The sequence below is a fragment of the Anolis sagrei genome, chromosome 2, assembly GCF_037176765.1.
Source record: "Anolis sagrei isolate rAnoSag1 chromosome 2, rAnoSag1.mat, whole genome shotgun sequence".
Classification (NCBI taxonomy): domain Eukaryota; kingdom Metazoa; phylum Chordata; class Lepidosauria; order Squamata; family Dactyloidae; genus Anolis; species Anolis sagrei.
In genome coordinates, this window is record NC_090022.1 from 257,421,691 (window position 1) to 257,436,090 (window position 14,400).

Consider the following 14,400-nt stretch of genomic DNA (forward strand, 5'->3'; position numbering starts at 1 on the left):
CTTTCAGCCTTTTTCAGTCATATCAGTTTCAAAATGTATGGAGATGTAAGTTTCCTAAGAATAATATGAACTTTCTAAAGTTGAGAATCCTCCAGGGAATAGCCAATCAGATCTAGCATTTTGTTTGCCATGACAACAAGCTGAATGTGAGCTTTTGAGGGCAGAAGGGAAATTGAATTCTGTGCTAGTGAAGATGCAAAGGTTTCCTAGCCTAGTTTATGGAAGGGTACATATTTCTCTGTATAGCTGTTTCACAGTTTTCTCCTAAATCACTAAATGTCTATTACTTTTTCTTCTTGCATTCAGAATACTCGCTAAGTAGTGCAGATCTGTCATCGCTCTCTGGGTTTAACACAGCCAGTGCTCTCCACCTGGGCTCAGTAACTGGCTGGCAGCAACAACATCTACATAACATGCCACCATCTGCCCTCAGTCAGCTGGGGTAAGTTTGACAATCAGCAGGTGTCATATGCCACCAACTGTTTCATAATACTGATGTGATTGAAACTATAACTAACTCTCCCAAAGCAGCCCCTGTCTTAGCTTATTGGACAGCTGGCTTCCATCAGTCAGGACTCAGTATGCCAAACTACAAATCCCAGAATTCCCCAGGGTACAGCCATGACAGTTAAATTGGAATCAAACTGCTCATGTTAATATTGTGTAGATACAGTCAATCTACTTTCTTAGAGCTCAAGCCTGGGTGCCTCAGTCACTTAGGTCTTCCATTTGACCTCACAGTCAGACTAAAAGAACTTTTAAGGATGATCTGCTTCTCTCCCAACTTTGTTTCTTCATCTCTTTCTCCCCTCCTCCACATTTCCCAAAGTAGTAGATGACAGCTTGTCTTGAGAGATGATGAGGAGAGAAAAACAGTTCTGTCATTGGAGCAGAATGCGCATCTATACTTGCAACTTTTGTGACAGATATGTGATGAACACTCAGATACTTTAAAATGCCAGAATTTTCTATCATTTCAATCTTAAGGCTGCACCTACTGCAAAAGACTTTACAGTAAAGGTTGACTTCCAAAGTTACCACTGATTTAAATGGTTTACTTTAGTTGGGACTAACAATAGTGTTAGACTTTAATGATAGATATTTGCAGAAGGTGGAGAGTTAGAGATAGGGAAAACAGACTAAAGCTCAGACAAAGAACCATCACTCAGTGGAAGAAAATGTCTGTTTTGGATATAAAGTGTCACAGATATATCACTGGCATTTCCAGTTTAAAAAAAGGATGAGTTAGGATCCCCTGGTGGTGCAATGGGTTAAACCCTTGTGCCAGCAGAACTGAAGACTGACAGGTCAGAGGTTTGAATCCAGGGAAAGCGTGGATGAGCTCCCTCTGTCAGCTCCAGCTTCCCATGTGGGGATATGAGAGAAGCCTCCCACAAGGTTGGTAAAACATCAAAACATCTGGCGTCCCCTGGGCAACATTATTAAAGACAGCCAATTCTCTCACACCAGAAGTGACTTGCAGTTTCTCAAGTCGCTCCTGACATGAAAAAAAAGCTAGTAATAGGAGATACCACAGCATAAGATCACGTTATCATCCTTTATATTAGCAACAAGTACTGAACTATGAAGAAGAGAGCGGGGGGAGGTTGAGAGAGAGAGCATACCCCCCTATTGTTTTTTTAGAACAGTGATTCCTAACCTTTGGTCCTCCAGGGGTTTTGTACTTCAGCTCCCACAATTCCTAACAGCTAGTAAGCTGGCTGGGATTTCTGGGAGTTGAAGTCCAAAACAACTGGAAGACCAAAGGTTAGGAACCACTGTTTTAGAGGGAGGATAGTTACAGTTTCCTCACTTCAGATGTATCTAATAGTTAACAAAAGGAGGTTTCACTCATTCTTTCTTTGCTCCTCTGCTTTTAACCAAAATGTTAGTTCCATTTAAACAGCAACACTTTGCTTATCCAGTTTGTTTTCAAAATTGCTCAGTAGCATAACCATTTGACACAAGAGTAACCCAACGTGACCCATGGTTTGATTAACAGCCATAAGAGATGTGCACATTGTATTTATTGGAAACTTCTTTTTTAATGTCAACTGCACCTTGAAAAAATTGCAAGCAGGCAAAGCTAGGCTTCCATCCTGAGTCAAAACACATGCTTTCCTGCCCCCTAGTGGAAATTGCAAGAGAGTTCTTCATGAAAGGATAGTCTTTTAAAAATGTTCTGCATGCTGTTAAATTCACACAAAGCCAGCAAAATAATAATAATACTTGTACCCCACCCTATCTTCCTGAGGGAGCAGAACAAAATAGAAGAAGAAAGCAAGGCAAAGTGCCGATTTCATCCATGAACTAAATTTCCACAGCCACTAAGGTGGAAGATCTGAAGACTTTCCCAAGACTGTGTATATGAGTCTCTTCCTCTTCCTCTTCCTCTTCCTCTTCCTCCTCCACCTCCTCCTCCTCCTCCTCTTCTTCTTCTCAAGACTATTTTGGCAGGGCAGGGGAGCTTATTGAGAATTCTCTTAGGATGCCTTGTCTCCAGTGCAAGAATGAGAGATCAAGCACAACTGTGTTGTGTTTTCTTTGATTTGGACAAAATGACTCTACATAGAATTATTATCTTTTTTCCTTTGTGTAGCCAAGCATTCTCATAGCAAGCACACTACAACAAGCTGACTGATTACAAAAAATACAAATAACTCATCCAATTCTACTGCTTCGTAACTAAGTTAAAGAATATAACTGTTATTGCAGTTTTAAATGTTGGGCAGGTAGAATAATGCATAAAAATTAATCTCTGGAAGCAAAACAAACCAATTTAGACTCATATATTCTAAAGGGTCTCTAAGCCAACTTCCACACAGCTGCATAAAATCCACATTGAACTCAATCATATTGCAGTGTGGACTCAGATAATCCAGTTCAAAGCAGATATTTTGTCTTGATATTCTAGGTTATATGGTTATGTGGAAGGGTCCTAAGACATATCTAGTTCAACCTGCCATGCAGGAAAACAAAACTACCATCTAACTTCTGTTTAAAGACCTCCAAAGATAGAGAATCCACCACTTTCCAATATAGTCATGTCCACTGTTGAACAACTGCTACAGTCAATACATTCTTCCAAATGTTTAGATGGAATCTCTTTTCTTGTAATTTGAACTCATTGGTTCTAGTTTCTGGAGCAGCAGAAAACAAGGTTGCTCCATCTTCTACATAATATCTATCTATTCAGGTATTTAAATGTGGTTTTTATGTCACCTCTCAGACTTTTTTTTCTTCTGATTAAATATAACAAGTTCTCCAAGGCCCCTTCTACACTGCCATATAAAATCCAGATTATCTGATTTGAACTGGATTATATAGAATCATAGAATCATAGAATCAAAGAGTTGGAAGAGGCCTCATGGGCCATCCAGTCCAACCCCCTGCCAAGAAGCAGGAATATTGCATTCAAATCACCACTGACAGATGGCTATCCAGCCTCTGTTTAAAAGCTTCCAAAGAAAGAGCCTCCATATGGCAGTGTAGACTCATATAATCCAGTCAAGGCAGATCTGATTTGATAATATGGATTATATGGCAGTGTAAAAAGGGTACTTCTCAGTACTTCTCTGAAGGTTTGATTTTCAAAACTCAGTTTAGTCTTGTTCACAGCATGAGAATAAAATGGTGTTGTTTCCAATTATATACTTATAGTGCTTTTATACCTCTTCAACTGTTGCAACTCCACCTTGAGGAATGCTTGGTTTTGTAGTTTTCTGAAGTATTAAGAATTGTCTTCAGACAGTTCTTTAATTATAGTTCAGAGGAGTGGGCTAATGAATTTGGGCCATGTTACTGGGCTTTGTATCCCTGGATTCTGTAAGATGAGTTCATGGCAGTAAACGTAGAATCAGATGTTATCAATGTGCAGTATGGATACATCCTCGGTAAGGATTTTCAGCCCTATTTGTATCCTAATTGCTGTTCATAATATCCTTCTGACTTAGTCTAAATATTTTTTGAAAAATCTCAAATGATAGCAAATGCCCACCCCAAGCATCATTAAAATATGCTAATTGTTTTCATTCTCATACTATAAGATGCCATAAGATTGTTTGATTAAGGAATCAAGGGTAATAATTAAAAGCTAAAGTAACAACAACACTTCACAGTTCTGCCACATAGAATCATTCCTTTCCAAATGCAACCATAAAATAGCTGTCATAATTTCAACTAGAAAAAATATGTTCTGAATTATTCTTCAATCATTATTCTAATACTGACAGAAATTAGCACTCTAACTTTAACCTTCAGAAAACAGTTCAGTCGGCGGCACCTCCAGTAAATCTACCTCTTTTTACAACAAAGCTTACCTGGATTTAAACTGTAGCTTGTCAGGACATTTGAAAGATGGGCAGAACTGAATCCTAATTCTTTTAGTTCTGTATCAAGCTATTTTATTTGGTCTGATTGAAACACTGTAGGCAGGAGGAGAGGTTTGTAGGGTGGAATATTTGTTCGTTTTGTGTAGGGATTCACAGAACATTGAATGTCTGCTCTTAACCAATTCAGGATTGCAGCCAAATGATCACTAATATTACCAAAGCATAATAATTAGTCAACTATCACCATTTTTGTTTGGCTATCTACAAACAGGTTTTATTCAGATATCAGATTGTTCTAAATTCACAGACCTTGCCAGGGTTAAGGGAAACATAATCAACAATTCTGCATGGATCAAACTGGAAAAAGAAGTCATAATAAAAGTCAATAAAGATGGCTGTTATTACACATCAATAAGGAGAACTTTTCACTGATCACATAAAGCAGGATAGGGGAAAATACATTCCCTTCCTATATTACACCTGTATTACTTCCTATATAGGAAGTGGACCAGCCTAATGCTTATTAAATCATATACATAATATATTTGAAGATACCTTACATAAAGCCATTTTACGGCTTCAAAAATGCATCTATCCTATCTCAATAGTTGCTCCCAGCTAGAGTAGATCAATTGACTCTATTGCTGAAAAGTAATGTAGGTAAATCCCATTGATTCAGTTAGTCTTCTCCAGTTGAGACTAGCAAATGGATTTAATCCATTGCCATTTTCAGTTATTGTTTTTACATTTTTTGTCAAGGCACTAGCAATCAGAATGTAGCTCAGTCCTATAGATGTTTACTCAGCAGAAAATAGTCTGAGTCCAGTATAGGATATTCCCTAGTCAGTGTATATAAAACCAGCCATCTTGGTTAGTTGTTTATTCAGGTGTTTCCAATAATGTATATTCAAGCCATTCTGCAATTTCTACACTTTTTTCACCGTTGCAACTGTATGGCCAACACACTTGTCCTTTCCCTTTGGGAAAATAACTGCACCCGTTTTGGAGGGGAAATCTGCTGAATGCAGGGCAGATGAAAGCAATTACTGAAACAGCGTTTGGTTCTCCCTTTGTTGTCTAACAATAGCCATTCATTATTAAACATTGTGACAATTAGTTGGAAAAGCATCATTTCATCATTCCAAGTATAAATGTGTTCACATGAAATAACACATTCTTTTGCAGGATGTGAACAGAATCTTGATGGATCCAAAATTATAAACCTTCATTCATGGTTCAGGATGTCCCACTGAGCTAGTTGAGGACTAACACTGAGTGCCTTGTCTGATGGAATGACTGCTTAGAAAACAGATGTACAAATGCCCACCCACATATGGAGCTCATCTTCATGCAATAGTTTTCCCATTCCTTTTTAGTGCAGCAACACAACCTCACATGTGCATGATGAGTGGTTAAGTCTCTATTCCAAGAGACATGTCAATTTGTATTTGGGTAAAATGCCACCACTCTTTTGAATGTTTGTCTAAAGTAGAGGTGAACTTATGTGGACTTCATTTCCCAGCATTTCTTATCATTGGCTATGTTAAATTAGCTTCAGCACTTGCAGCCCAGCAATAGTTGGAAGGCCCCATGAGTCCCACCCCAGTCCAAAGAGCTGTTCAGATGAACATGCAATTACAGTCTATTCACTGAATATATTCTCAGCATACTTGTAACCCTCACTCTTCAGTTGGCCATGTACCCAATGTTTGTTAGAAAGGAGTCTGTACCAAATTTGCTTAACCTTTGCTGAGTGGGGGCTTAAATCATGATTTCTGAAATCTAGCATATTTGAGTACTGTAGTAAGTATGATTCCCTACCCTCTGCTTAAATAAGTCAATAGGTTGGCAAATCATAACCATAGGAAGGAACTTTGACCCTCTCAAAATGTCACTTCCTTAATTAATTTTTTAACCAGGTAGACTTTGTGAGTTGGAATGATGGCACCTGTCAGTAAATTCATGGGATCAAATGGCCCAAAGAAAAGAACGCAAACTTCTGGTGCATTTTTTCAGTCCTGAAATACTTGTTCATATCTTGCAATAAAAAAATAATCTTAACTAGCACATGGAATAATAATCCCCCCACTTCAGCAGCACTTTGTGTGTGTGTGTGCAATCATTTTTTTAAAAAAAAAATAGTCCAGTTTGAAAACTGCAACAATATGGCTCCTATTTTTTTCATGTTGCCCATTTGAGGATAAATTCACCTTGTCTATAATCCTTTGGTTTCTTATCAAATGAAAAAGAAACCAGAGCTATTTAGATTACTATTCACGGAATTCTGTATACAAAATACTTGGCAACCATGTAGTCAGCAGAGATTTGGGGAATGATAGTTCCCCCCCCCTCTCCCCAAAAAAAGTAATGTTTCCAAACTTTACAAAAGACTGGCTGAATAAGTGTAATCTACTAACACATCTTCCCAAAGGAGACTCCTCCACCATGTCTTGGCATGCTCTGGGATCAGTTTTTAAATCTTGTAGCTGCTGTTTTGTGTACGTGTGCATTTCCGAGGGGCTCTGGCTCCTCAGTCGGTAACTGGGTTTCCCTTTCCTCCTACAGAGCTTGCACTAGCACTCATTTATCTCAGAATGCAAATCTCTCCCTGCCTTCTACTCAAAGCCTCAACATCAAGTCAGAACCTGTTTCTCCTCCTAGAGACCGTACCACCACTCCCTCGAGATACCCACAGCACACGCGCCACGAGGCGGGAAGATCCCCTGTTGACAGCTTGAGCAGCTGTAGTAGTTCCTACGATGGGAGCGACAGAGAGGATCACCGGAACGACTTCCACTCCCCCATTGGACTCACCAGACCTTCGCCGGACGAACGGGAAAGTCCCTCTGTGAAGCGCATGCGGCTCTCTGAAGGATGGGCGACATGATAACATTATTAGCTTATTAGAGGTTTTTTTCCTTGCAGTGTGTGTGCGTGTGCGTGTGTTATACCTTAATGGGGAATAGGGAGGGAGGGAAGGGTCAATATGCATTCTATGTGCTGTGTGTGTGGGGAAAAAAGTCAGGTACTCCGTTTTGTAAAAGTACTTTTAAATTGCCTCAGTGATATCATATTAAAGATAAACAGCAGTGGCTGAGATAAGCTTCGCACTTGAGTTGTACAACAGAACACTTGTACAAAAATAGGTTTTAAGGTTAAACTTCTTTTCACTGTTGTGCTCTTTTGCGAAATGTATGTTACAATAGGTAGTGTCATGTTGCAGGTTCAACGTTATTTACATGTAAATAGACAAAAAAAATAATAAAATAAAATAAAAGGAAACATTTGCCCCATGCGGCAGATCTTTACTGAGAGAGAAAGCAGCTGTTATGCAACATATAGAAAAATGTACAGACATTTTTGGGAGACCCAGAAATTGAGTGACCAAGAAGGAGAAGGAGAAAAGAATAAAAGAATCTCGGTCACCTATTGCACCTGAAATTCTCGTAAATGTGTTGGCATATCGTTGGAGTATGGCACTCAGTTAAATGGCACCAAAACATTTAAAAGAGAACCATACTTGTAAAAAAAAAAATAAGTTTTAAGGTAAACCTATTTAATTTTTTAAAAAATTCTGGGTCTGCATCACTTATTAAATAAAAATATAAAAATATGTAAATTACATTTTTCCTTATTTTCATATCAAAAAAGTAAGACAGAGTTTGCAAAGCAGTGTGGCTTTTTGTAGTCTACTTAAGCCAAAATGTGGATTTTTCCCCCTTTATAAGCTTCGCCAATATTTTAAACAGCCCTGAAAGAAACAAAGGGGACTTTTTTGTATAGAAAGCACTACCCTAAGCCATGAAGAACTCCATGCTTTGCTAACAAGATAACTGTTTTCTCTTTGCAGAAGTTTTGTTTTTGAAATGTGTATTTCTAATTATATAAAATATTAAGAATCTTTTAAAAAAATCTGTGAAATTAACATGCTTGTGTATAGCTTTCTAATATATATAATAATAATGGTAATAGCAGAAGTTTTGTTATCTTAATAGTGGGGGAATTATATTTGTGCAGTTGCACATTTAAGTAACTATTTTTTCCTTTTGTTTTCTTCTTCTAATCTACATTTTACAGAATCAATCAATCAGCTGTTGAAGGCTAATCTGCAAAAGATTAGAATTTTCCCTTCCCATAGCAGCCCACATAATCCTAACATACTTGCAGTCAATTTTGAGATGCATTGTAGATACTGATCAGCTCCATTATAAGCAGTCTGACCATTTGATCATATCTAAGGCCCTTTTCTTACATAATTGATGTCTTGCGTATCTTGCGGTTTTTTGCTATTTAGATCACAACTCGGCTTGTTCCTTCATCTTATCAATGTAACAAAAGTGGCATCCTTCTCTGATTTTGTTTAGATAAATTGGGAAAGTCCCATATTCCCCAAAATATGGATGTGTGGTAGCATCCTTGAAGGTGAAAATCTAGTGAGAACGTACCACAAAATAGAAATCCCCAAACCAAAACTTTTCTACCCCAAAATTATTCATTATTTCAGATATCCAGGTGAGCTAGTTCTTAATAGAGACCATATCTGATAATTCAGACACAGTCATGGGGACAAGGATTGCATATAGTGTCAAAACCATAAGTTCTAAATCTCAGGGTGACCATAAATTTTGGGCTGCTTATGCCTGAAAGCTGATTCACGCTTGCATGTAGATCACTTCCAGCACAATCATATATATGTTTACTCAGAGGTAAGTCTCATTGAGTTCAGTGGGACTTATTCTCAGGTAAGTGGGCATAGGATTCCAGTTTGGATCACTCACCAGTTTGCTGCTCGAGCACACAGAGCTGAATAGAGCGAGCCTTTCCACTGAAAAATACTGGGTTTGAGTTGACACTTCTACGTAGTCTGATGTTATCAAAATGTGTTGAATTACAACAGCAGATATTTTAACCCTATCCCACTACTCCACATTCCATTAAAGGAGAGTATAGTTGAGTCACTTTTTAGAACATAGTTACAAAATATGTCCTTGTGTTGCAATTGGTTTCTGACAGTTTCTGTATGAGATCACTAATATCTTCATAGATCTCAGGGTTTTATGTAACAAGGTAAACCCACAGATTGCAGATAACCATTAGACAACAGTTATTCTGTACTGCTTTTGAACCTATTATTTTTTTCCACACATAGGGGGAAAATCAATGTAGGTTATGTCGATAATAAAAACGACCCACAAGGATTAGTTTGATCAAGTACTCTCCATGCACTGTCACTCGAATTCCAACTGCAGACTCTTAAGTCTGTTTTAAATATATATCTCTACCTAGTTCAGTACATATTCTATCACATAATGTGTTTAGTAATTATAGAACTGCACTGCATAAAAAGCTGTTTGTTCCAAAGGCCTCTTTCCCTTATTGACTTATTACTGAATTTTGAAGGCAAAGGTCACCAAGAAGAGTGGTGAGAAGCCCTTTTCCTGCTTGCAAGTGTGTGGACATGGTCTATGCTTTCTCAGCACAGTGTGAGAGGCATTCTTGTATTGATAACAGCCTTGAGCACTTGAAACCAGAAATCTCACATTGAGAAGACATCCTAGGCCCCAGTCCTGCGGAGCTGAGTATCCTGTGAAGGTCTGGAAGTGATGCAATACATTTTATTGTTTAGGAAGGAGGAGGGGTCTGAAATATGACATGGGTGATATTTGAGTAATTTTGAATCTTTCAGTGAAATCAGCCAATGGCTCCTGTTGATGCTGTTCCCAACATTACTCTACCTTCCATTGCCAGTATAGAAAAGAGTTGAGAGGCTGGAGGAAAAACTTGGAAATGATACCTGTTGAATTATAATGCTCAGAATATACCAATTGGTAGGACCAGTGGAAATTTTGGGAGCCGTAATCTAAACATGTAACTTCCCAAAGCTCTGAGTATAGGATTGTCTGACCAATATTTTGTCTGTACATTACTGGTTAGTCCACTATAACATCCCAGAACCAATGCAAGAATCACATTGTGAATTTTGTCCAGCCTATCTATCTGGCATTGTACAAATTTCAGTGTGCAGCCTATTTTCAACTGAGAAATGTGAAAGGTTATGTTTGGTGGATTACACTTGCCACTAACAGTTATTAGATCCAGTTCATTCTTATGGACCATCAGAAATAAGCATGAGGAATATAGGTGAAAGTTGCCATGATTCCCATTTTATTGTTATTACACAATACTATCTGCAAATGTGCATTTGTACTTGCATATCTGCTTCCTACCTATAGCTTGGAGTTTTGTGATGTGATGCTGACTCTAGCGGTCACTTTGACCCATCCTAAGTATTTATTGGCTGGCACAGAAAATCTTAGGAGCATGCTGAGACCAGCTCACTATCACACATATTTGTGATAGAGATTTTTTTTTTTTTTGCTTTAATCAAGCATCCCTCCTGTAGGTAACTGAAAAAAGATACGCACACATTAAAAGTGAGAATGGGGCCTGCAGCGAACTAAGTTTACAAATTATTTCGCTCATCTAGACATTTACCAGTACCCACCTTCTCCATTTGACAACTTTGATGTGTCTTAAATATGCAATATGTCACAATTGTACCTTGTCATTTTTTAAAGAAGAGAGAGAGAGAATGAATGTTTGGCTTATCAGGATTTTTCAAAGGAAACTGTCAATGGAGTTGGTAGAATCAGTGATCTGACTTTGAAGAATAGCCATATGACTAGTCACCTTACACATGCCTCAGTACAAGGAAAAACACACCCTTGAGCTTCTGAAGGGGAGCTGAAACATTATGTTAGATACCACATTGTACCTACACACAAGTAGGTGCAATGGAAGCAAGCTCATATAATGAGAATAGGAAATCTCTTGCAGTTATGACCTTCATTTTTTTAATACAGCCACAAAGTTGAATCATGTAAAAATGAACACCCGCGTCCCTATCCCTCCTGCTACTAAGCTAAAGTGCGGGGGCAAGGAGGTTGTGGGTCAATTCATAATTGTAAATGGGGTTAATGAATAAAGAAGCACAACTTTTAATTGTGATGTCGCTTTCTAGAACCTTTAGCTGTCTTTCATGTTCCTTTTATCCGTACCTTAACCAACTGTTGCATTTGCAAAGATACTTTTTGGGGCTTATTGTGTGGTTCCTTTATATTTAAGCAGTTTGGGGCAGCGCCCTGAAAGAGTATGAAGATTTTATTCAACCCAAGCCGTGCAAAGTTGGAGACAAAAATGAGATACACCTTGAGGGGTATCTCTTCCCATCCTTGAGGGCACTAAGCTGACCTTTTTTTTTGGAAAGGGCTTGTTCATGAGGTTATTAAACCTAATAAAGAAGAAATAAATAATTGCTGGTGACAATGATATGATACATGCCAGCCTTCCTTCCATTACCCAGAGCCCTCCAGATATTCTTGACTACAATCCCCATCATCCCTGTGCTGGTGGCAGCGAGTGTGAGTTCTGTTCTAAGGCATCTGGAGGGCGCAATGTGGGGAGGGAAAGCTGAAATAAACAATCTGCACAAATTTGTATGTTGTATGCATTGATGCCTTTCCCGGTGAAGCTTTTATATATATAAAAAAAAACAAAATCAGTGTTTTTTAAACTTTTATTTGTAACCAAATGGTTTCTATTTTCCCCAGAAGTGGAATTTAAATTTTTTTAATGATTACTATAAAGATAATCTGCTGTTTCTCTGAGCTTTTTTTCAGGCAAAGCTTAACAAAAAGAATAAAACAACTGCTATGCTGTTTTCAAGAATGTCAATAACCCCTTTGGATTGTTTGCCTTTGTCATAGCCTATCTACCCATCTTCCTAGTAGACACAACAATGTGGTTTTGTTTTCTTTCTCTTCTCCTTTCCCCAGAAGGCAAATGCTTTGTCTTTGTTTCCCAAAAAGCCACTTGAAACCTCAATAAAGGCTGTTGCTTAAACACAGCATACTCTCATCTGCTCCCATTTTATGCCATCTGCAATGACGTCCTCGCTTCTGTGGCCTTCATTTCCTGCCATTCTAACATCCCTTGAAGGATTGATGGAACATTAGTGTTGGTTGAGAATGCTTCACTGTCACACTAATAATAGGCTCTTGTGAATATATTTTAACCAAAGATGTGGAACAATCCAAGGACTGAATTCTGTAGTGTGTGCATCAAATTATCATGAATATAACCAGAGTTATAATGATGCAGTCCGTTTTTGTACCTTGGGTTAATCCATACCTCGATTTGAGTCAAAGAGGTTATCTTAATGGCATACAAAACTCACAGGATTGTAGTCTTCTGCGGGCACATCCAGACAGCCCCTTTAATGTGAGAGTTCCCCTGGTCTGTGATGAATTAATTTGATAGTGGGTTTATTCTGTGCAGGATAAACCCACTACTTCCGGTGTTTGGACTGCAGTCCAGACAGTATTTCCATGGTTTTCCAGTCTAAATTAGCCCAGAAAACTGTGAGAATACCAATCTCCTCTCCAAAAGACCCCAAAAGCACTGGAAAAAGAACTTACCTGGTCTCCATTAGAGGGCTGCTGGAGCTCTTCTGACGCATACAAATGAAGCACCAGAAGAAAGGAGAGGAGGAAGAAAATTGCTCCTGCCCCCCCCCCCCTTTCTCCTGGTGTGTCATTTCTACATGCCAGGAGAGCTCCAGCAGCCCTCTAATGGAGGCAGGGTAAGTTCTTTTGAGTTTTTTCCAGTGTTTTTGGGGACTTTTGGAGAGGGGGTTATAGTGTCTGGGTATTCTTCCAAAAAGTTCTGGGAGAACATCTGGACACGCACTCCAGAAAGCATGCACTTTCTGGGGGGGGGGGGGTGTGGATTAGGGGCCCAGGAACATCCACATTTTTAAAACACAGATGCTCCTGGGATAAAGTGCTGTGTGGAAGTGCCCTGAGGAGCCAATAAAGAAGCCCTGAGTTGAACCATAAAGCATTTGATTTGGATTGCTTCAGATTATTTACCTCCAAAATAAATTCCAGGACAAGAGCACTTTGTTTTAATGAAATCATTTATAATTGAGATCTCATCCTGTACATGAGGGCATACAAGCATTTTGCAAGAAATGTTTCACTTTAGAGGCTCACAGCGGCATAAGCTGGACTTTGTCATCACTAGATGACAAGACATTATAAACTAAGTTAAAACATCTGTATATCTCAAGAGACTTAATTCAGCTGCTTGTAGTGAATATAAAATAAAATGGAAAAATTTCAAATGTTTCTCCTGTTGGAAATAAGGTATAATTTGTATTTTGGAGCCAAATCAGTAAAGTTACTGGCTTTCTCAGTGACTCAGTGTCTCTGGTACATTTTTTAAAAGTAAAATAATAAGCTGTTCATCATCTTTAACCATCCCTCTATATTCATGTTAGTCATGGCAGGCATAAAAACGTGCTTGTAACTTTGAGGCATGTAGAATATCAAGAGAGAGAAGTAGTATTGCAAAACATAAAAAAGTTACTATTTGGGGGGCTACAACTCCCAGAGATTCCATGCCAGCATAATCAATATTCATGAAGGTTAAGGGTTTCTAGAAAGTATAGCCCAAAAGTGTGATATTTCCAAACTCAAGAGGCCATTGATCTTCCTTTCTATCCATGTAAGGCGGTTCACATCATTTCTTAAGATGTGAACCTCCTTACATTTGTTCAAAATCTTTCAGCTTTTTTTCCTATACTGCATGCAAGATGTCAGATATCGGTAACACTTTTGTAACTCAGGCCCAAGGATTGATCTGGGATGCACTATTGAATCTTAGTAATAGCAATGCTAGAACAGTGTGAAGAAGATATATCTTTCCTGCAAGATACAGTGTTTCTAGTTTGGTAAATTTTTAACATAGCACCCATTTATAGGGAAGCTTACGGTATCAATAAAATATATCAACCATAAAAAACAAAATTCAAGCAACAGAGATTCACATGGGAACATTTAGGGTAAGTGTCCTAATTTCAACAGATTTTTAAAAGTTTATGGGAAATTTTAAAAGGGGGAATAGAAAACTTATTTGCCAATATTGAAGTATCCCCAAAGTAGGCATCAGGTGAGCCTTTCTAGGAGAGAATTCTTGTGTTGGAATTCTACTGTCACAAAAGACTTCT

At 38.4% G+C, this 14,400-nt stretch overlaps 1 protein-coding gene across 18 annotated transcripts in view; it reads left to right on the plus strand.

Annotated features, from left to right (window-relative positions):
* MEF2C (myocyte enhancer factor 2C) overlaps positions 1-12,237 on the plus strand; it is a 215,427-nt gene extending 203,190 nt beyond the window's left edge. For 15 of the 18 annotated variants that reach the window (XM_067464548.1, XM_060761761.2, XM_060761763.2 and 12 more), the window contains 2 exons: positions 307-442; positions 6,897-12,237. In XM_067464548.1, the coding sequence (XP_067320649.1) occupies positions 307-442; positions 6,897-7,218 (458 nt within the window). In that variant the 3' untranslated portion in view covers positions 7,219-12,237. The remainder of the gene's footprint in view (positions 1-306; positions 443-6,896) is intronic. The other 3 variants (XM_060761767.2, XM_060761765.2, XM_060761766.2) reach the window with 1 other exon arrangement.
* The last annotated feature ends 2,163 nt before the right edge of the window (positions 12,238-14,400 follow it).